At 40.0% G+C, this 23,920-nt stretch overlaps 1 protein-coding gene across 1 annotated transcript in view; it reads left to right on the top strand.

Moving 5' to 3' along the window:
- The window catches only part of VLN2 (villin 2), a 52,815-nt gene that overhangs the window by 17,313 nt on the left and 11,582 nt on the right, over positions 1-23,920 (top strand). Inside the window, exons 12-19 of the mRNA XM_089136217.1 lie at positions 3,960-4,028; positions 4,103-4,171; positions 4,253-4,390; positions 4,984-5,112; positions 10,977-11,124; positions 11,280-11,290; positions 11,442-11,582; positions 11,666-11,791. Of these exons, the coding sequence (XP_088992343.1) occupies positions 3,960-4,028; positions 4,103-4,171; positions 4,253-4,390; positions 4,984-5,112; positions 10,977-11,124; positions 11,280-11,290; positions 11,442-11,582; positions 11,666-11,791 (831 nt within the window). The remainder of the gene's footprint in view (positions 1-3,959; positions 4,029-4,102; positions 4,172-4,252; positions 4,391-4,983; positions 5,113-10,976; positions 11,125-11,279; positions 11,291-11,441; positions 11,583-11,665; positions 11,792-23,920) is intronic.

Here is a 23,920-nt window from a genome sequence, read left to right on the forward strand (position 1 = left end):
GTCTTCTCAACATTTGAAGATTCCACTTTTTTTCTTAGGCGTTCTTCCTTGAAGACATAAAGTTGCAGTAAAGATGAGGACAAAGCAAATGGAAGTCTATAAGGCAGACGTAATCTATAAGTTTGAAGATCAAATTGCAGATGCTTACCTGGACAAGATGTTTTATACTTTTTGGTCAAGTTGGGCATGTGTGATATCCATGCCTCAACTTGAGGGGGAGTGTTGGATTCTATTAGGAGTCTAATAAGAGTTTGTATAGGAGTTAAATTAGAGTTTGCATTCATGTAAACTTCTATTCCTTGTAATAGTCTACTTTCCACTTAATTATAAATAGAGGGCTTGAGATCATGGATCAATAAGCCATTCACCACAATCGCTTCTTTCTACAGGTTCCAACTTTGTAACTACTTGCTTCACTGCTTCTATAAAATCCATATCCAACCCAACTCTCTTGATCTATTATTAGTAATTGGGGTTCAAATAGTAAGCTGCACAATTAAAAAATTCACAATTAGATATTGTTATGGTCAAATAACTGTTAGTAACATACTGCATAAATAACTATTACTACCAGCCCTATGTGGTGGATGCATGAGTTACCATGTCCAACAATCATCAATGATCTTTAGGAATGTCTTGTTGCTTCTTGGACTTAGGTTGTAGATGTTCTCCTTTTTCAACTCAATGGCAGCATATAGATGGGGGTATCGTGGGCCCCTTTAAAGAAGAGTCCATTATATGTGACCTTTTCAATGGGTCCATCACCTTCAAAACATCCCCAGCGGTCTCCGGAAGTCTTCTGATGAAATGGTAGCTTGTGCTTGCCTGCCTCCCTGAGTGCTAGACCATCTCCACTCAAACCACCACTCAGATGCAAACATAGCTCTGAGTCCAGATTCTTGCTCTCAGTATTCCTCGAAGCAATGTACTTTGTGGCGAATTTGATTTTTCTAGGTTGCACTAGGTCCCCATCACATTTCTTCCTCAACATGTTGAAGGGCATAGCCGTGATTGTATACAACGGTCACCTACCTTGCCTGATCAATTAACTCTGCATAATCTTTATCTTATAGATATCCTTCAATATAAGGTCAATGCAGTAGGCAGTGCACAATGTGCAAAAAAGGTTGTATCTTTTGTTAGCCATCATATGTTTCCCCTCCATCTTGAAGTTGCTACCATTATTTGTCGTAATTTGGGCCTCATCTCTGTACTGAACACATCAACCTTGGATTTTTGCTGTGGTGGATAAACATTTATAATCTCATAAGGGGTGGGCCCCTTATGACTTGGGCCAACCTCTACGTTGATGTCAATCATCAGTGTTAGCTAGGATGGTGGTGTAAGGCATTCACTTTGTAATTGGTTCTTTCACAAGCCCCTTTATGCTATTCCAGACCCCTCTGATCTTGTGCCGCTTTGCCTCTTCTTTCCAAACACCTTGAATAGATAACCAAACAAACCACTTGGACTAGATGGTCCGGTTGTTGCAGCTCTATAGGTACCAGCTCCCGCTCCTCCGCCAGTGATGCCCTACTGATCTTTCAGTGCAAATCCCTGGCCTCTAGAGCTGTCTCTATGTCACCAGGCACAAACTTAGGATTATCATCATCATCATTACCAACTCTATATGAAGGCCTCAGTGCTCATTGCCTCCTCTAGTGTAACCTGGACTCTCTCTTTCTTTACCTTCTTCTTAGTCCTTCCCTTATAATCTTTCATAGCTCATGCTACATCAACAAGAACCATAATGCATGGTACCACATATCTAGAACGGCCAACTACTAGATGTTGTTTGAGTCTAGTGGCCCCACCTCCCATAAACCTTTGGTGACAGAACCTACACTCATTTTTCTTTTTGTCCCCATCAATCAGTGTATGATACTGCAATGCAACGTCACCTTTGGTACTATTAGAACCTGACAAGTACCTACTAATACCTCCCAAAATCAATACAAAAATACAAGAAATAACACCGATAGAACTGGTTTTAATGGTGCCAGTCACCCCCACACCCAAGGGTGCCCCTCAGCCTACGGCTGCCCAAGATAACTCTCAAAACATTGATAGCCTCTCCCCTCAATTGTCCCTCTATTTATTACCCCCAACTAACCCTAATTCTCTCTCTCCTCCACATGGCCTCATCCTAGGGTCCTAACAGAACCCTTAGATGACATCTGGCTCTGCTTCTCCTACCTTTTTGAACTCCCACAATGTGATTCCCCTGCCTCTGAGTATCGTCTCTCATGGTCCAACATTATCACTTCCGTATACATAAAACGCTTTCATAAGTCACTGAAGAAAATCAATTTATTTTCTTTCATACAAAGAAAACAGGGTTTTACCTATCTAGTAATTTTTTCCCTTGCCAATGTACTTTTATCATATATAAAGGCATTTTTTAAAAATGTATTTGACAATAAAATTCGCTGCCCATAACAAATCTGAGTATGAAATGACATGGACAGCACTTCAAAAACATGTGGAAAGCATAATTTTCTATAATTTTCAAAATCATATCATGTGTTGTCCCCTATATTTCCCTGTTTTCTATAATTGTTATATAATTATCCTTATTTTTGACAGTTAAAGTACATATTTATTTGGTGGAGAAATATTTCAACTCTGTGAGACCATAGATCGGTCCATGAAGTTGAACATATATTTATTCCATCACCATATAATACAGCTTTCAAATTTTTTTATAAACATTTTTTTATGTACAGAAATACATTTTTCAATAAGAAAAACAAAATAATGATATAGTTTGCTAAAAAAAAAAGTGTCGATATCATGAGTTTGTAGATCAGCCCATGGTGTTCAACATATTAAATGTTTCATCATGATTGTATTGAACATGCATTGTCAAAAATACTAGTTTAGAGAAAGATGTGATATCTCAATCTAGAGAAAACACCTAAATTTGATGTAGGATGGCTCAATTGACAGCAACCACACGTTTGCTGGCAAGAATGTTTTGCATTTCCCCCTTGATTTGAGCAAGAAATCAATGAAAATAGAGAAGAAAAAAAAATGGTAGTAGGAGCTTGAGTTCCAACTCTAGTTTTGTCTTCAAAATTTCGCACGAATATGAAAAATTTTGACTAGATAAAGCTTTTAGTGACTTGAGTTGAAATTTTGGTCAAACTATTTACGTACTTAGGTTTCGTTTGGTAGGATCGAAACCACTGGACCATGGTGGTAATACACCTCATAGAATACACTTATGCATGTACCTTACATAATATATCCTCTAATGGGACCCTCTTCTCTTCTAGGGTTCCAAGGAGAGGTGAGAAAGAAGAGGAACTTGGTGGACTCTCAAACCAAGCTCTAGTACCAAGTTAGAAACTATTAGGATCAGCAATAAACAAGGAGAAAGAGCTGAGGAGTTGAGACCAGCTGAAGGAAGAAGGAGAAAAAAGAAGAAAAAGTTATACAAGAGTGCAAATAGTAGGCAAGCAAGGAAAAACTATTGCCTATTTGTTACTTCGAATATGTTGGGAACTACAACCACCTCCCTAAGGAGGCAAAAGAGAATAAACAAGTAACTGTAATTACAACTTAAACTGATGTAGGCAGAACATATGACAAAATTACCCAGTATTACATTCTAAGTTTCTAACAAAGTATATGGCAAATAATGAGTTTCTGTCACTGTTCAATCCTTCCCATTCTGAAATCTTTCTTTGTCTGTTGTGTTCAATTTCTTATAAAGACCACCTTCTTTGAGTTTTATCTTTTAATATTTTATGAATAAATTAGCTGTTTAATAGTATATTGCTTGAACAATATTTGTCTAATGTCCGTGACTCCACAATTTCAAAATATTAGTTCCATTGCATTTCCATTATCTAATACTCGTGTACTTATTTTAATTGATTTTATCTTCTGACTATATCTCCACTCAAAAGTGGGTTGGTTCAAGTATCTTTTTCATAGGAGCTTGATTTTTTCAGGATGACCAAATAACAGCTACTATGTTATCCAATGCAATGTCGAACTCATTAAAAGGGAAACCTGTTCTGGTATTATGCTGTTCCTTTTGTAATAATTCTGGTTAAGTGATCAATGGTTGGTAGTTAATAAGGCTTCTTTGCAGGGCCGTATTTTTGGGGGAAAAGAACCACCACAATTCATTGCACTCTTTCAACCTCTGGTTGTCCTTAAGGTACTACAAGTTGAGCCTATGCCGTAGTTTCTTTATAACTAGCTAACTTCTTCTCTATATGCATGGCTTATTTTTATACAGGGTGGATTAAGTTCTGGTTACAAGAAAAATGTGGAAGAGAAAGGTCTTCATGACGAAACATATACTGCTGATGGTGTTGCCCTTATTCATATTTCTGGAACATCTGTGCACAACAATAAAGCAGTCCAAGTTGTGGCAGTATGTGCACTTCTTTTTTGTCCATTTTATAACATAAAAGTTGAAGCTTATGAGTTTCAGTGTTCGATATGAAAATTTGATGATATAGAAGATGATGCATGCTTACATTCTGTCATGGTTGGTGTGGAGTGCATGGGGCACTGTGATATGAAGAACAATCGTTATCTTTATCCAGCTTGAGGATGGGATACTCTCATGTAGGAATTGTATAAGCCATTGACTATCGAACTAATGTTGTTCTGATGTCAATCTTTGTTTGACTAAGATTTTGTGTACTGGAAATTTCAGCTGTATTTGTTTATTTGGTTTTGTTCATTGTCATTATTGATGAGATAGGAGAGCACAAAGTAGAAATGTAGAATATGACATGTATCTAAACTAGCTTCTCAAAGTAGAGTATGATATGTATCTAAAGTAGCTTCTCAAAATTTCTATTAAAATTTTTCTTTTGAGATGGTATACGTCGTCATGGAACTCCAGTTCTGCATTTTGATTTGGCTGGTGTATTGGAAATTTGTAACTTAATAAATATTCACCACTAATGTAAATTATGGAGTTCTTTTCCACTAATCTGATATTTTTTTATTTCTCAGAAGGCAACGTCCTTAAGCTCTGATGACTGTTTCCTTTTGCAATCTGGCTCTTCAATTTTCAATTGGCATGGAAATCACAGCAACTCCGAGCAGCAACAGTTGGCTGCAAAAGTGGCTGAATTCTTGAAGGTATGTTTGTGCAAATTAATTATGGTAGTATCTTAAGGTTAATTTGTAGTAGGGCATGGTGACATATTTTTTCTTCTTTCTCCAATCATGAATGCCATAGCTCTGACTTTCTGAGAAGACTTATTCCATAGTGAAATTCTCTCTTTGGGTTTATTTATTTATTTTAACTCTAATTTTAATTTTAATTTTAATTTTAGTTTTAAAGAAAATATTGAATAATTGTAGTGATAGAGGTGGTGAAGTGGGTTTAATACAGGATGGGATTTTAATGCACCTGATGTTCAAAGAGCAGGGAAATTAAAGAATACTAAGAAAAGGAAATAGAAAGAGACATATGATAGAGTTGGTACACAATCAATATAAAGTGATTCAGCCTTTTCCCCAATCCCTACATCCATGAGATGACTCATTCTTTGAATTTCCATTTTCCACTGATGATGATCACTTATAATGGTAACAAATAAACCTCATTCGTTGATCTCCCTTTTTGCCCCCTTTTCCCTTCTTCTCCTTATTCAGACTCCTCAATTGACCCGAACCTCTTTGAAACTCCCTCACCTTTGCATTCCCTGTGTGTGTGAGACTGTTGCCCTTTCTCCCCCTGGCCACTCCACTGCCCCTCCCTCTTCTAGTCAGTAACCATGTCTATGTCTATGTCTGACATCATCATTTGGAATGTTAGGGGGTTAAATACCCTCTCTAAGCAAGCTGATGTTAAAGCCTCCATCCGTGAGTCTAAAGCTTCCCTTTATGCTCTCATTGAAACCCACATTCACCTTGATAATGCCCATCGGATTGCCAAGGATATTGCCCCCTCTTGGTCCCTCCTCACCAATTCTAATCTTGCCCCCAACGGCCGCATTTGGATCCTTTGGGACCCTTCAAAGTTCCAAATCTCTCCTCTCCTCTTCATCTCAATTCATGCATCTCCAGATTGCCTCCCCATCGTCGCCCTCTCATTTCTTCCTCACTATCATCTATGGCTTTAATTGGCCCTCCGACTACTCTCCTCTCTGGGAGGATCTTCGCTCTCTCGCTCCTTCTATTGAAGGTCTCCCTTGGGGTATTGGTGGTGATTTTAATATCGTCCGATACTCTCAGGAAAGGGTTGGTGGCAACCTTCCGGACCCTGTGGCTATGGAAGATTTTAATTCTTGTCTTGAGGATACGGGACTCTCGGATCTTAGATTATCTGGCCATTTTCTTTCCTGAAAGAACCGAAGGATTGGAGAAGCCTGTATTGCCTCCAAGCTAGATCGCTTCCTTGTCAATGAGTCATGGCTTTCCATCTTCCTTACCTCTCATGCTTATTTCTCCCCTCCCAGTCTCTCCGACCACTCCCCCTGCTTACTCCATATTCTTGCCCCCCTCTCCTCTGGCCCCAAACCTTTCAAATTCTTCGATATGTGGGCCTCCAAGTCTTTCCTTTCTCCTTACAGTCATCGAGGCGTGGAATAACTCGATTAGGACAAAAAAACCCAAGCAATCTCAAGAGGCGAGGAGGTTTGGACCAGTTGCGCGCGCCCAACCCGGCGCCCGCCCTGCCTAATGGTCTCCATTATCCCCAAAAGGTTACCCACTGCTTCTCTCTCCCCCTAATTGCTCTGGCCCGCAAACTCAGGAACACTAAGATCGCTCTTCGATCCTAGAATTCATCCACGTTTGGCAACATCTCATCCCAAGTCGCCTCTTGCCGCTCTGATCTCTCAAGAATCCAAATCCTTCTCCATGGAGACCCCTTAAACCCCTCTCTTGTCGAGGAAGAGCGAGCTCTTTCCCTTACGCTCTCCTCCCTTTCCTCCCAGGAGGAATGTTTCCTCCGGCAAAAAGCTAGAATCAAATCGCTTGAGCTTGGGGATGCAAACACTGCCTACTTCCACCGATCCCTCAAAGGTCGCCTAAACTACAACTCCATTCCTCGCCTTCTCTCTAGGGATAGGTCCTGGATCATTGACCTTCCTAGTATCAGGAATGAAGTTGTTTCTTTCTTTTCCAGCCTTCTCTCCCCTCCTGCTCCCCCTCTCTGGCTGCCCCTCCCTCCCTCCCTCCCTCCTCAACAAGTTCATTCCTTCCACCGACCTCGGCTCCTTCTGCTTTATCCCCTCCCGGGAGGAGATCCTCCTTGCCATTCGCTCCCACAAAGCAAATCATGCTCCCGGTCCTGATGGCTTTAGTATGGGCTTTTTCTTGTCTACCTGGGATTTCATCGTGGATGATCTTGTCCATTCCATCCGGAGCTTCTTCCTCAATCCGTCCTAGCTCTCCTCCATAAACCAAACTTTCCTCTGCCTCATCCCTAAAAAGCCCGGGGCCTCCTCTCTCTCGGACTTCCGTCCCATATCCCTCTGCAATGTCATCTATAAATTCATCTCCAAAATCCTTGCCAACCGAATCAAGAAGGTTATTCCCTCGCTTGTTAGCCCTAACCAATCTGCTTTCATTTCGGGTCGGAGCATCTCGGACAATATTCTTCTTTGTGCGGAAATTGTTCGAGGCTTCGAAAGATCTTCCCATTCCCGGCCGCTCTTCTGAAAGTAGATCTTCACAAAGCCTTTGATTCCATCTGTTGGGATTTCATTAGCGAAGTCCTCTTAGCTATAGGATTCCCTTAGGCCTTTGTCCATTGGATTGAGATTTGCATCTCCACCCCCTTCTTCTCCATCATCACTAATGGCTCCCCTGCCAGCTTCTTCTCCTTTAGGGTGGGAATCCGCCAAATTGCCCGCTCTCCCCTTATCTTTTCACTCTGGCTCTCGAGGGCCTCTCCCGTATCCTCCAATTGAACACGGATCTTCTCCTCATCTCTTCCATTCCCAAATGTCGTTCCACTAACCTCACCCATCTCGCCTTTGCGGACGATCTCATGATCTTCTCCAAAGTCGACCATCTTTCTATTTCAACCATCCTCTCGTCCCTCTCCCTTTTTGAATCCCTTTCTGGTCTCCGAGTCAACCTAAACAAGTCCTCCATCTTCCTCTCTGGGGTCTTTGATTCTACCCGTGCTTCTCTTCTTCAGCTCTCAGGCTTTAGCCTTGGCTCCTTCCCTATGACCTACCTGGGTCTCCCTCTTATCCCCGGTAGGCTCACCCGCCATCACTGCTCCCCAATGCTCGATCACATTAGAAAGAAGCTTCAACTCTATAAAGGTAAACTTCTATCCTTCATTGGGAGAGTGGTGCTCATTCAACTGTCCTCCAATCCTCTTACCTTTACTGGTGCGGCATCTTCTCGATCCCTAAATCCATCATCCAGTCTTTGGAATCCCTCTTTTGTGCCTTCCTCTGGAAAGGTCAAGAGGCTTCCAGATTCCTCCGTCCCATCTCTTGGGACGCAGTCTGCCATCCCAAAGCTGAGGGAGGTCTTGGCATTCGGCGCATTGTTGATGTTAACCTAGCTTGCCTCCTAAAGCTCATTTGGAAGATTGCCTCAAAGCATGACTCTACCTGGGTCTCCTGGGTCTATTCGTACATTCTCAAACATGATTCCTTCTGGACTGCTCCTTGCCCTTCGAATCCGTCTTGGATCTAGAGGAAGATCCTTCTCCTTCGTTCCCGTGCTCTCTCCGCCATCTCTATCCAAGTCTCTTGAGGCTCCTTTACCCTCTTCTGGCTTGACCCTTGGCACCCATTGGACATTCTCTTCACCCTACTTGGTCCCCGCTTAGTCTATATAACCCGCATCCTCAAGTCTGCCACCCTTAACACTTTCATCTCCCAAGGGGTTTGGTCCCCTCTCCCCCACCCTAGTCTCGCACATGTCTGGAATGCACTCCCCCTATCCTAAACCATCATTGTGATACCACCATTTGGTCCCCTTCGGCTTCCAAATCCTTTTCTTCCTCCTCAGCTTGGAATCTCCTCCGCTCCCCTCATCCCCCTGTCCCTTGGTCCCACCTAGTTTGGTTCAAAGCTCACGTCCCCCGTCACTCCCTCACCCTATGGAGAACCCTCAACCTTGCTCTTCCTACCCAATCTTTCCTCATTAGCCACCATGTCCCCGCCAACCCAAGTTGTGCCCTTTGCTGGAATGGTTCTGAGGACATCAACCACCTTTTTTTCTCTTGCCCCTTTTCCCGTCTCATTTGGGCTAAAGCCCTTGCTTCCATTTGGCCCCGCTTAAGACGCTCGCATGGGTTTGTTCGGGATTGGACTTGGTTCTCGAGAAGCTTCTCTGGCCATTCTATTTGCGATCATCTAGGCAAGCTCGTCTTTTGTGCCGTCATCCACCACATTTGGTGGGAGCGCAAACTTAGAAGATGGACTACCAAATCCCGATCATTTGACTCGATTTGGAAAGCCATCTTCTTTGATGTTTCATCAAGGCTTCTTTCCCTCTCCCATCCCCCATTTGTCGACAACCCCAAAAATAGGCTTATTATAAGTTCCTGGGGTCTCAGCTGCTCTCTTATCTCTCCCCCTGAGCTTCTTGCTCCCCCCCCCCGCTTTATTAGCTCATTTGTATTTCTTTTGTGTTTCTCGTCGTTGCCTCAATATATTATTTATTCATCCAAAAAAAAAAAAACCTCACAACAACTTTTACAGGTAGTTGTCACAAGCCCTGTTCTTAGGTATCAATCAAACCTCACAATAGCTTTCAAGGTAGGAATTGAATCTATACCCATGGTAGGAGATCTTGCTTTTTCACGGGTTCGATACGAGACCAAGCGCGATACCAGATACTCCAATTCGACCAAGGTCTTGGTTCAAAACCACCCCATACATCCTTGGCCGAGTGTAGCTCGTAGGACGACCACAATAAAGCTCACCACCATGATCGTCCCATGATCATCATCCTGGGTGGCATGCATGTACTAAGTCTCTCCAGTGTATCTCTGGGGGGATGTTGTGTCTCTGATAATGGAACATATAATCGCTCATGTACTCCACCTCCACCACCACCACCAAGACCACCGTCATCATCGTCGTCATCATCATCATCATCATCCTCTGAGTCTAACTGGGACGGGGAGCAAGGGCGTCATCTGGATCATCCTCGTGCGTGCTAGGCTGCACCATCCAATCCTCATCCGCAATGGCGGCAACCGCCTGTACATGTACCTGCCCCTCTCGAGATACCATGTACTCATCTACATCAACTCCTGTAGCTTGAGCAATGACTGGGTCTGGCCTACCTCCAGACTGGGTCTGGCCTACCTCCAGGCTGGTCTTACACTGGCTCACCCCTATCCAACAACTAATTAGTGAGGCTCATCTGCAGTGACCTCGAAGATATCATCGAGCTGGATGTCCATGTCCGTCTCACAAGTACCATTTAAATTGGCATGCTCTAACTTCAGCCTCATGTTATAGTGCCAATACACGAGGTCATTCAAGAGTTGACTTCCCAACCTGTTCCTCCTCTGGGAGTGAATCATGCCAAATGTACTCCAGTTCCTTCTTACTGAAAACCCTCTCAAATGACTTCTCTTGAGTTAGCATCCATCAGAACCACTGCAAGATTATTAAAGCGCTTCTTCTTCTTCTTCTTTTTTTCTCCCCCCTCTATGTGTTTGTGGATAAGTAGGTTGGTGCTGAAGGTGGGAGAGGCCAATCATCCATCTCAACATGCTCATTTACGCTACACTTATTTGCTTAATAAGTTTTTTCTTTACTTCCCAAGGTTCAACACCTAACTCTTTTTGTGGAGTATGTTTCGGAGTCGTTAAAATGAAGATTTTTAACCTATGACATTTTAAAATATGATCGAGTGATTATGTTCCTGAGTCTTTGAAATGAAGATTTTTAACCTATGACATTTTAAAATATGATCGAGTGATTATGTTCCTGAGTCTTTGAAATGAAGATTTTGATTCTATGACATTTTAAAATATGGTCAAGTGATTCTGTGAAGCTGTAATATTTCAGCCTGGAGTTCCCTTGAAACATTCTAAGGAAGGGACCGAGAGCTCAGCCTTCTGGTTTGCACTCGGAGGGAAGCAAAGTTTCACAAGCAAAAAAGTAATACAAGAAACTGTCAGGGATCCACACATGTATACTTTCTCTTTCAATAATGGTCAGTGGTTTTTCTTATATGCTTTACTTTTTATAAGCCTGTGTTAACATTTAATGTGAATCATGTTTGATGGTTTGAATCTTCTGGATGAAGATAATCATTTCTTTCTTCTTTTTTTTTGGTTGATGGCTTTTATTGCCTTGCTGATCTACCAGGAAAGTTTGAGGTGTGCCTCTAAACTTCAAATCTAAGCTTAACGTTCTTATATTTTCATATAGGTGGCCTAATGTCCTTATATTTTACATAATATAGGTTCATATCTAAGCTTAACATTCTCATTAATGGATTTCTGTTTATTCTGTTTTTATTTTATATAGGTTTCTGAAATTTACAACTTCTCTCAAGATGATCTGTTGACTGAGGATATGCTGATACTAGACACACATGCCGAGGTCTTTGTTTGGGTCGGCCAGTGTGCGGATTTGGTAGAGAAGCAAATGACTTTTGAATTTGGCCAGGTATTATTTCTCAAGGTGAAACCTTTGCTTTTCCTCATGTTGCTTTTACTTTATGCATCTCATGCAGTAATGAACTGTTGCAGAAGTACATTGACATGGCCAAAAATCTGGAAGAGTTATCTCCTGATGTACCACTTTACAGGGTTACCGAAGGGAATGAGCCTTGTTTCTTCACAACATATTTTGTGTGGGATTCCTCAAAAGCCAATGTATGTATGTGCTGTAATTAAGCAACTTTCATGTTCTGCTTTAATCTTGAAATCTTTCTGGTCAGTAATTTCAACTATTCTTTTTTTGGAGTGGAGCTAACTAGAGAACAAAGTCAAGAAAGAAAATTACCTTCATAGCACTTAATCTGATGGAAAATATACATCATTGTCATAGGAAACAGGCTGTCGATAGAAGATTTCATGATCTTAGGTTTAAGGTTATATGTGACTTCCTGTGTAGGTTTTATATGGAAATATTAGTCTTGCAAAAGATCTCCATTTGGATGATAGCTGGAGTGGCATAAAGCTTTGGGAGTTGTGTCTTCACTTTATAGACTTGCTCTTGCTAAAGATCCTTCTATTGACTGCTTTGAACTTTGTCTTTCTAACATGTGATCGCAAATAAAATCAGAGGCTGCCAAGTGTTTAAAGGGTAACTGAATTGCTTATGAGGTGTCCTTATGTTCTTCAATGAAAAATATGCATGAATATTGAAGTTCAACTCAAAAGGATTTTTTTTTGTCTGGTCCTGTGACTTTTCAAAGGTGCAATTGCACCTTGGCTGATACTAATTACTATATTATAGACATGAGGAAAATCATATTTGCCATGATATTATTATGCTGTTGGTGGATCACATTTGTAGCCCTGATGTCAGGGTATCGAAACAGCTTCCCAGCAGAAATTGTTGGGGTAAGACTGCATAGGAAAACTGCCTCCCTGACTCTGCTTGTGTGGAAGCCTTGGGCACTAGGTTTTCCCTTCTTTTTTTTTTTTATTATTATTATTTGGATGACTGGATGTATTAGGAAAAAAAAAATATGTATGTATGACATGTGTAAATGCAAATAGGCAATTAACTAATTTTTTTCAGTAGGTTGTAGCAAAGGAGGTGTTATATTTGTTTTCCTTATTTGGTGTTTGTATATTTCTGGGAACTATTCTAGTATTGCTTCCACGTTTAAGAGTTGGGTGTGGAATGTCTGATGGTATGATATTTGATGGTTACTGTTCTATGTCTGGGTCATGTGCATTATCATTTATCTGTTGTTTTTATAAATTGTTTGTATTTAAATCTCTTCAGTGTAGGAAGAAACTTGTAGCATGATGGAATTCATGATTGAGGACTTGGAAGTTTAGATTTGAGATGCCATGCTTTATGTTGATGCCCTGGAAAATTGAAAGTGAATAGTTGGAGAAACCATTAATGGTTACGTATCTTGTTTTAGAATCAACTACATTTTTTTTGGTCTAAGTGTCAATTACTTTGACTAAGCCGACCATCTTGGCGAGATCTTGGTCGAGCTATATCATTTTTCTGGCGTCAACTCGGTGGCCCATCTCGGTGGGTTTTAGGGTCCCGGTTGGGCTGAAACTTGATATTTAGCCTATTTAAGGCCTTTTGAACATACTGGTGTCCTTGGATTTGTGAGAAAACAACCCCAAGTATGATTTCTAAGTCTACCCATAGTGTGAACCGAAATGCTATAGGATTAGAGAATGCAAGGTTATACAACATGTAATATAGAACCTTTAAGGCATATTGTTGAAAGAAACAATTGTGGGAGAATGGCTTATTAATCCATGATCTCAAGCCCTTTATTTATAATAAAGTGGAAAGTAGACTATTACAAGGAATAGAAGTTTACATGAATGCAAACTCTAATTTAATTCCTATACAAACTCTTATTAGACTCCTAATAGAATCCAACACTCCCCCTCAAGTTGAGGCATGGATATCACACATGTCCAACTTGACCAAAAAAGTATAAAACATCTGTTTAGGTAAACATCAGCAATTTGATCTTCAAACTTAGATTACGTTTGCCTTATAGACTTCCATTTGATTTGTCCTCATCTTTACTGCAACTTTATGTCTCCAAGGAAGAACGCCCAAGTAAAGAAGTAGAATCTTCAAATGTTGAGAAGACTAAATTTATGCACAAATCTGAGGGAAAATATATTTTTGGGGTAACAATAGCTAGGGTAAAACAGCCAAAGTGAAAGTTTTGATTTGTAGCAATGTTAGATCTTTAAAGGGAAAGTTTGCCAAGGGGCAATCTCCAAAGGTAGGGGAAAATTTGTCAAGATAAGTGACAATCTCCAAAGGTAATAGAGATCAAGTTCTGCAAAGGTCAAACGACAAGTCTTTTGCAAGGTTAGATCTCTCGAAGGGAAGATGTCAAGTTAAGGGGCAAATCTCCGGGGTTAACAAAGATCAAGTTCTGCACAGTCAAAAAGATAGATCTATAGCAATGTTAGATCTCCAAAGTGGAAGATTGCGAAGGTAAGGGACAAACTTTCAAAGGAGTAGAAGATTGCGAAGGTAAGGGACAAACTTTCAAAGGTAACAAAGATCAAATTCTGCATAAGGAAGTCTACATGAAAGGCTTTGAATTGTAGACATCTTCAATCTCCCCCTCACGTGTAGCGTTACACGTGGGAAGATAATAACAAAGGAAATTCCAATGGGGAAACTTGAAGAGGAAGAAATTATAATGGTAAGATAAAAGTATCAGGAAAACAAATCCAGAGAAAATGACAAAATTTGAAAGGGGGTTGACTGAGCCTACGGTGCCACTAATGAAGGTTTGATATTACCGAATGGATCGGATTAGAAGATGTAGTCAAAGCAGAAGTAGATCCTCCAATCGGCTCGAGCAAATAAAGTCCATTTACCACGACCAATCTCCTTCCCCAGATCCTGAAGTAGCTAGGTAGGAGTTGGTAGGGGTAGTAGAGGAAGCAGTGGTCGAGGCTGTACCGGCAAGAGAAGGCTGCATAATACGTCGCAGAGTAGCGAAATCCTCCCGCGAAAAACCAACGTCTACAAAGGTGTGGTGGAAACTGTCTCAGAAAGATTAGCCTTTTGTTTTCCCTGTCTTTGTGCTTGTTTTTGCTCAAAATCAGCAGGCTTCCCATGTAGTTTCCAACAATTTTCCTTGGTATGATATGGTTTGTGACAGTGCTCACACTTAACAATCTCCTTAGCCGGATCAGATTTAGTGCGAACAGACTGTAAAGCTGATTTCTCCATAATAGGAGTATGAAGCATGACTAATCGACGACTTTCCTCACACTGAACAAGAGCATAAGACTGTTCTAGTGTAGGAAAGGGAAAACGACTTAAGACTTGTACTCTGATCTGATCGTACTCCACGTTCAAACCTGCCAAGAAGTCATATACTCGAGTCTTATCAATGTACTTCTTATATGTCGCCACATCATCTGGATTAGTGGGGTGATAATCCCCATAATGATCCAACTCTTGCCAAAGAGATCGCAACTCAGCATAATAGTGGGCCACAGTTAGTTCCTTTTGGGTAGTCTCATGAAGCTTCTTTCGTAGCTCATAAACTTGTGCATCATTCCCCAACTGTCCATATGTTTCAGTAGTAGCCTTCCATATTTGGGCTGCAGTATCAAGTAATAGGTAACCCCGGGCAATATTTGGATGCATGGAATTCAAAAGGAATGACATAATAAAAGAGTCGTTTGATGCGGTAGTGGGTTTGATAGTAGTGCCCGTAATGTATCCAACTAGTCCTCTTCCAGCAATAGTCAGGTAAGCAGATCGAGACCAGCTCAAGTAATTTGTGCCGTCAAATCTTATCGAAAGAGAATGAAGAATGGGAAAATATTCGGATCCAGTGGGAGCAGTAGTATCGTTGATGGTTGCCATGTTGAAAGAATTGTCTGCAGTTCTTCAGTCTTCACCCCTTCTGAAAAAACTAAAACGTCGCAGAATGCAATAGCCGAACAACCCAAACAAGTCTAAGTAATGACAAGTCTGGGTAATGAGATGATATGAGCCAATTCTGCTTTCCCCCTTTTTTTTCTTTTCTTTTCTTCTGACTCTGATTCCTGATTCGATTCTAATTCTAATTTTGACCAGAAAACTGAAATTACAAATAAGTCCCTAAAACTATTTGAATTTACAAATAGGTCCTAGAACTATTTGAATTTACAAATAGACCCCTGGAATTATGCAAATTTACAATTATGTCCCTGAAAATTTGTAAATTTGCAAATAGATCCCTAAAAATATGCAGATTTACAGAAACATCCCTAGAAAAATGTAAATTTACAAATTAAAGCCCTCAACCATCGTATTTATTTTTTTGTTGGGCTAATCGAAACTAAAAAACCAGCAGGGGTATGAGCAGAGTCAGGTCTTCATGATCGGCTCTTCCAGATGAAGAACAAGAGAAAAAAAATCGAAGAAATAACTCACTAATTGAAGTTGTAGAAGCAGCGGTAGTTGCAGGGATCTGAAGTGAAGCTTTGCGATTGCGAAGCAACGGAAGTTGCTGATTTCTTCTTCTCTTCTTCTTTCCTCTGTTTTCTGTTCTGTTTTTATTTGTCAAATCGAGACGTTACTGAAAAACTGCCAGCAGTAGAACTGAAGATTGGCGATGGGTTAGAAAATAAATTCAGAAGAAGAAGAAGGTGGGTTGCTTCCCTAATCGAAGCGATAGGTTACAGAAAAAAAGAATTTCTGTGATGGTTGCAGAAAATTCCAGCGACCGTTGCAGAAAATTCTGCAATGATTGGAGAAAATCTGCGATGGGGTTTTGTAGAGAAAAAAAAGATCCTAATCGAACTTAGGCTCTGATGCCATGTTGAAAGAAACAATTGTGGGAGAATGGCTTATTGATCCATAATCTCAAGCCCTTTATTTATAATAAAGTGGAAAGTAGACTATTACAAGGAATAGAAGTTTACATGAATGCAAACTCTAATTTAATTCCTATACAAACTCTTATTAGACTCCTAATAGAATCCAACACATATAAATAAAAAGCAACTGTATCAAATACATCAAATAACTTAAATGTCATCAAAATTCATCCATATGAGTATTACAATCTTGACTTTCGAGAATAGAATGATAAAATCATACGACTATTAGAAGTTCTATATAAGTCACTAACACATAAGTTCATAAGACAAGCAGAGAATGGTTGATCTTCCTTTGATGTTGTAGATGTGCTAAGAGTAGTTGTAAGTGAAAATCCAGCTGAAATTTGCAAAAATGGGGGAAAATAGGAGAAAACAGGGGGGAGGGGGGGGGGAGTGGGGGGGAAAAGGGGAAAAAAAACCAAATCATGAAAAAAAAACCCACAACAATCTCGGGTAAAAAAAAAAAAAAAAGAAAAAAAAACACCCCCCACAAGAAAAAAGAAGAGGGGTGGCCTACCTTTCTAGGCGAAGGAAATGTGCCTTGAATGTTCTTTCTGTTGGAGCATGGATTCCTCACTCCTTTCTTTAATTCAAACCATGCATGAGACTTTCATCTTGCGTGGCTCCTAAGTGATAAAAGTGTTGATAAACAAGATATTGGTAAAATGGCTTCTCGATCAATGATCTCAAGCCCTCTATTTATAATTAAGTGGAAAGTACACTATTACAAGGAATATAATTTTACATGAATACAAACTCTAATTGAACTCCTAGTAGAATTCAACACTCCCCCTCAAGTTGAGGCATAGATATTAGTCATGTCCAACTTGCCCACAATAGGAATGAAATCTCTTTTTTTCAAACCCTTGGTGAAAATATTTGCTACTTTGTCTCTAGATCTTATAAAAGGCATGCAGATAAGCCTTTGTTCCAATTTTCCTTTGACAAAAAACCTGTCAATTTTAATGTGCTTAGTTCGATCATGTTGCACTAGATTATTAGCAATACTAATAGCAGCCTTGTTGTCACAATATAACATGATAAGGTTTGGAACTTGGACTCCAATATCTTGCAACAAGCCTTTCAACCATAGTTCACAAACTTCACGAACAATAGCTCTATATTCATCTTTAGTACTACATAAACCTACCACATTATGTTTCTTACTTCTCCAAGCGACTAGATTACATCCAATAAAGGTATAATAACTTGAAATTGACTTCCTGTCTGGAGATCCAGCCCAGTCTGCATCAATGTATGCTTCTACTTTTAGATTATCAGTGGGTGACAAAAGTATTCATTTTCTAAAAGTTCCCTTCAAATATTGTAGTATTCTGGTAACAGCCTTTATATAAGCTAAATATGGATCATGCATGAATTGGCTCACTATCCCTACAGTATAAGCGATGTCTAGCCTGGTGTGGGACAAATAAATAAGCTTCCCTACCAGCCTTTGGTATCTTCCTTTGTTCACTAGTTCTCCCTCTTTTTCTTTAAGTTTAGCTCCAGCTTCAATAGGGGTATCAATTGCTTTACACCCCAACATTCCCACTTCTGATAATAAATCTAGGACATACTTTCTTTGGGATAGGAATATACATTTCTTTGATTGAGCCACCTTAATCCCTAAGAAATATTGTAACTTCCCTAGATCTTTAATTTCAAACTCTTTGCCAAGAAAGTCCTTCAACTTTTGAATTTCTTCACCATCATTCCCTGTGATGACAATATTGTCTACATAGACAATGAGCAGTGTGATGTTAGTACTTGACTTCTTGACAAATAGTATATGATCAGCGTTGCTTTGCTTATACCTAATAAAAGTCATTGCCTTTAGGAGGGTGTCCAAACCAGCATCTAGGAGACTGTTTTAACCCATAAATTGACCTCTTCAACCGACAAACTTTCCCTGTAGTATTGTCATCGGAGAAACCATGTGGGATTTCCATATAGACTTCTTCCACTAAATCCTCATGTAAGAAGGCATTCTTTACGTCTAGTTGGTGCAAGTTCTAGTCTTTGTTCACAGCTACAAACAACAGAACTCTGATAGTGTTTAGTTTCTCAACAGGGGCAAAAGTCTTTTTATAATCAATCCCATAGGTCTGGGTAAACCCCTTTGCAACTAGTCTAGCTTTCAACTTGTTGACTGATCCATCCATATTTTGTTTAACCACAAACACCCATTTACAGCCCACTGGTTTTTTTTTCTGGAGGAAGTGTAGCCAGCTCCCAAGTGTCATTTTTTTTCATTGCCTGCATTTCCTCTTCTTATCAGCATAGGCTTCCTGCCAACTTTTAGGAACAGATACAGATGACAGAGAGGATATAAAAGTACGGTAGGAGTCAGACAAAGAGTTATAAGAAACATATTTAGCTATGGGATGTTGAGTACAAGATCTGACTCCTTTTTAACAACAATAGGAAGATCAAAAAAAGATATCTTAGGGGGAAATAGTAGAATCTGATTCAGAAGCAGGAGACTGAAGTGGTAACGTATCACCTTTCTCCACCTGCTTTAGCTGGTTGTAATTCTTCCTTTGATAGGTCTGCACCTCTTTATCTGGTCAATCTGGTTTTGAAAGACCTCAACAGTGTGTCTCACAAGAGTGGTCTCCACCTGGCTAGGTACTTCACATGGTTCAAAAAACGAAGGGGGAGGATTAGAGTCCTCAGGTATACTGGCCAAAGTCTCCCCCTGGTCAGGAAACTCTTCTGGGACTCTTAAGTTGTGTTGGTGTGTGATAGGAAAATCTAGAGTCGGAAAGAACACCTCTTTTCTAGGACTCTCCCCCTGTAGAGTTGTATAGTAAGGGTAAGACTCATTTAAACTTACATCCATGGATACAATGGTTTTCCTGGAAGGAGGATGATAACATTTGTACCCTTTTTTAGTAATAGAATACCCAAAAAATATGCAGCGTAGGCCGTGGGGAACCAGCTTACTCTGGTGGGCGGTGATTCTAGCATAACACATCCAAAAATCTTTGGGGGAATAATAAAAAAAGAGGCTCATTGGAGAATCTCATTAGGACATTTAAAACCAAGTATCCTACTGGGCATCCTGTTCATAAGGCAAGAAGCAGTGAGTATAGCATCACTCCAGAGTATTGGTCGTACATTCATAGTAATCATAATGGAACGGGCTATCTTTAAGAGATGCCGATTCTTCCTTTCGGCAACCCCATTTTGGGTAGCCGTATAAACGCAACTGGTCTGGTGTATTATACAAGGAGTCGAGAGATATCTCTGAAATTCACCATCAATATACTCTGTGCTATTGTCACTGCGAAGGATCTTCACAGTGGCATTGAACTAAGTTTTAATCATATTATAAAAATCACGAATACATCGGAAAACCTCTTTTTTTTTTTTTGTTTTAAAGATAAATCCATGTAGAACGAGAGTGACAATTAATAAAAGTAACAAAGTACCTATGGCCTGTAATAAACACATGTCGGCAGGGACCCCACACATTAGTATGAATTAGTATAAAAGGAATAGTTTTTCTATTATGAAGAGAAGGTAATAAAGTAGAATGAGTCTGCTTCACAAAAATGCAGGCTTCACAAAAAAAATTATCCCCATTACAAGAAGAAACCAAATCAGGAAATATTTTCTTAAGAGTTCCTAGAGGGGGCTGACCTATCGTACGGTGCCACTGATGAAGGTTTGATATTACTGAATGGACCAGATTAAAAGATGTAGTCAAAGCAGAAGCAAATCCTCCATTCGGCTCGAGCAAATGAAGTCCATTGTCTAGTTTACGGTTAACCACGTCCAATCTCCTTCCCCGTGACCAGATCCTAAAAGACATAGTAAGATGGGAAAAAAATCACTTTACAATTCATGTCATGTGTAAGACTACTGATAGAGAGCAATTTAGTAGAGAAAGAGGGAACATGTAAAACTTTAGACAAAGAAAGTGATGGAGAATGTTGAATGGTCCCTTTTCCAGCAATGTAAGAATAGGAGCCATCAGCAATTCGAACTTTATCCTTTCCAGAAGTTGTAGAATATTGTAAGAAAGAGGAAGATAAACTTGTCATATGATCTGTGGCTCCTGTATCAATGATCCAAGGAGTAGAAACTGAATAAACTTGAAAGCCTATAAAAGTTTTACCTGAAGTAGAAAGGTAGGAGTTGGTATGGGTAGTAGAGGAAGCAGTGGTAAAGGCTGTACCGGCAGTAGAAGACTGCAGAATACGTCGCAGAGTAGTGAACTCCTCTTATTAAAAACCAACGTTTGCAGAGGGTGTGGTGGAAACTGTCTCAGAAAGATTAGCCTTTGGTTTTCCCTTTCTTTGTGCTCGTTTTTGCTTAAAATCAATAGGCTTCCCATGCAGTTTCCAACAATTTGCCTTGGTATGATATGGTTTGTGATAGTGCTCACACTTGACAATCTCCTTAGCCGGATTTCATTTAGTGCAAACAGACTGTAAGGCTGATTTCTCCATAATAGGAGTATGAAGCATGGCTAATCGACGACTTTCCTCACATTAAACAAGAGCATAAGATTGTTCTAGTGTCGGAAAGGGAGAACGACTTAATACTTGCACTCTGATCCGATCGTAGTCCACATTCAAACCTACCAAGAAGTCATATACCCGAATCTTATCAATGTGCTTCCTATAAGTAGTCACATCATCTGGGTTAGTGGGATGATAATCCCCATAATGATCTAACTCCTACCAAAGAGATCACGACACGGCATAATATTGGGCCACAGTCAATTCCTTTTGGGTAGTCTCACGAAGTTTCTTTCGTAGCTCATAAACCTGTGCATCATTCCCCACTTGTCCATATATTTCAGTAGTAGCCTTCCAGATTTGGGCTGCAGTATCAAGTAATAGATATCCACGGACAATATTTGGAATCATGGAAATGACATAGTAAGAGAGTCATTCAAGATCCATTTATCATGTGGTATTAGGTTTGATAGTGGTGCCCGTAATGTGTCCAACAAGTCCTCTTCCGGCAATAGTCAGGTAAGCAGATCGGAACCAAATCAAATAATTTGTCCCATCAAATCTTTCCGAAAGAGGATGAAGAGTGAGGTAATGTTTGGAGCTAGTGGGAGCAGAAGTACCATCAATAGTTGTCATGTTGAAAAAATTATCTACAGTTCTTTAGTCTTCACCCTTTCGATGTAACAGAAATGTCGCAGAATGCAATAGCCGAACAACTCAAACAAATCTACTCTCTTTTTTTTTTTTTTTTTACTAAAACAAATAACCTCTAAAAAATATGAACCCCTGAAACATCAATATATATATATACAAAATAGGATTTCGAACCGGAGAATTGGAGGACAAAATGTGGTTCAGAAATGAGGTTCGGTTTGGTCCAGGTGATGGGCTTAATGGGTTTTTAGAAGGGCCAGCTTAAATCGGGATTTTAGAAAGGTTTACCTGGGTTTAGGACGATGGCGGAGACGATGGCAGAGGTGATGTCGATGGTGATGGCGGTGGCGGAGGCGATGGCGATGGTTAGATGCAGAGATCAATCGATATTTTTTTTTTCCGGCAGCAACGGTTGATGCCTCTGTTCTTCGAAACCCTTTCTGCTCTTTCAAGAAAGGTTCCTTCATAACCTTCCCACTTCTTTCAAGAAAGGTTCCTTTATAACCTTTCTGTTCTTAGAGCTTAGCTGTAAACAATGGAGAGTATTTCGATTGAGAAATCACAGAAACAAAAGGGTAAAGAAGCTCGACTACCTAAGTAGCAAAATCGGTTCTCGTCATGGATCCTTCCGAGATTTCGAAGAAAGAAAGAACAAAAATCCCCAAGAAGTAAGGTTCCATAAGGGAGAGGAGATAGAGACTTAGATGTTGATGTTGAGGAGGATGGAAGTAGAGGCGATGGCCTTTGGAGGTAGGTCTTCTCAGCGAATTTTATTTATTTTTCCCTCTCTTCCCTTCCATAATCGAACTTGGACTCAGATACCATGTTGATAAACAAGATATTGGTAGAATGGCTTCTCGATCAATGATCTCAAGTCCTCTATTTATAATTAAGTGGAAAGTACACTATTACAAGGAATAGAAATTTACATGAATACAAACTCTAATTGAACTCCTAGTAGAATCCAACAAAAAGAAAGAAGATGAGTTCTTTTTTGAGTACCTTCCTTGTGTATTTACAATTCTGAATCTATTAGATTTCTAAAAAGGATCATTAATCCTTGGCTTTTAAAGATTCCTTCATAAGTGGTTGTGAATGACTGGTTTTTCAATCTTTTTGGCGTTTTCTCTATAGGATCAAGTCAGGATGACTCAAATAGAACCATCTGAATTGATTTATTCTCAAAAGCCATGGGATGGTTATCTAGGTGACAGTGTTATGAGTTATCCACCATTTCTGCTACATTGAAGTAGTAATTTTTCCTACATTGAAGTAGTAAGCTTGGTGCCTCAGGGCAACATTTTATTTTTCCAGACTCTAATTGTAAAGAGACATGAATATGACAAAAATATTGACTGAGTCATATAAGAGTCAATTGAGATGTGTCAAATTGTCCGATATGCACATAAACCAATCTTGTTTCCTAACTCAGAGCTTGCGAAGGCAGAAAGGAAAAATGAGGCACATTGAGTGCAACATGAAGCGCATGGATGATTGAAGTGAGGAATTTTCCCCCAAAGTCAAACATGTAGGATTAAGTAATGGACCAGTTGATTGGAAAACCATAAGCATAACATGAAACTATTGAGTTTTTCATCCTTCATGAAATGGAATGTCAGTCGTTTGTACCAAGTTAAACTTATAAAATCTTGTAAATCTTTGTTGCTGCTTGTGTATATTAGTTAGCAACAAAGAGTCACATCCGACAATTAAAATGATTACATATGTTTTACATTGCAAAATCTAATGGCTAGAGGCCATTTTCCTTTTTCTTCTCCCTCTTGTACAGTTCTTCTTTCTTCTCCCTGGCGTTTGGTAATGAAATTTATTCATCCAAAAAAAGAAAAAGAGAAATTACGAAAGGACCATACCCTATCTGTATTACGTTATTCATTTGGACTAATGACATGAATGTATTATGTAGATTTTTGGTCATTGCTAGTTGAATAGGGCCTTGTGGGGTTGTCATATGAGTTGTCACATGTGACCTGGTTTTTCTTTTCTTTTTTTTCGATAATAAAACAACGGAGTCAAGGACTCAAAGAGAAACTACAAGGAAGCAGCATCACAATCCGCCTGAAGGATCTCCTCCAACCCGTGGGGAACATCCGAAAGAACATCCAAGAGCACTCCAAATCGAGTGGAAACTAGACACCAACAGCAGCCTTATAGCAACACGCCAACATACACGCATCGCGACTCACCATCTCATGCAACAAAACACAACGCCAACTAAACGACCAAACCTCCCACGATCCACACAACATGGATCCAAAGCCAGCCGGGAATCGACTCGGAGGGCGGGAGATGACTACTCATGCCA

This window comes from Hakea prostrata, chromosome 10 (genome assembly GCF_041222555.1).
Source record: "Hakea prostrata isolate BN-2017 chromosome 10, UWA_Hpros_2, whole genome shotgun sequence".
NCBI lineage: Eukaryota > Viridiplantae > Streptophyta > Magnoliopsida > Proteales > Proteaceae > Hakea > Hakea prostrata.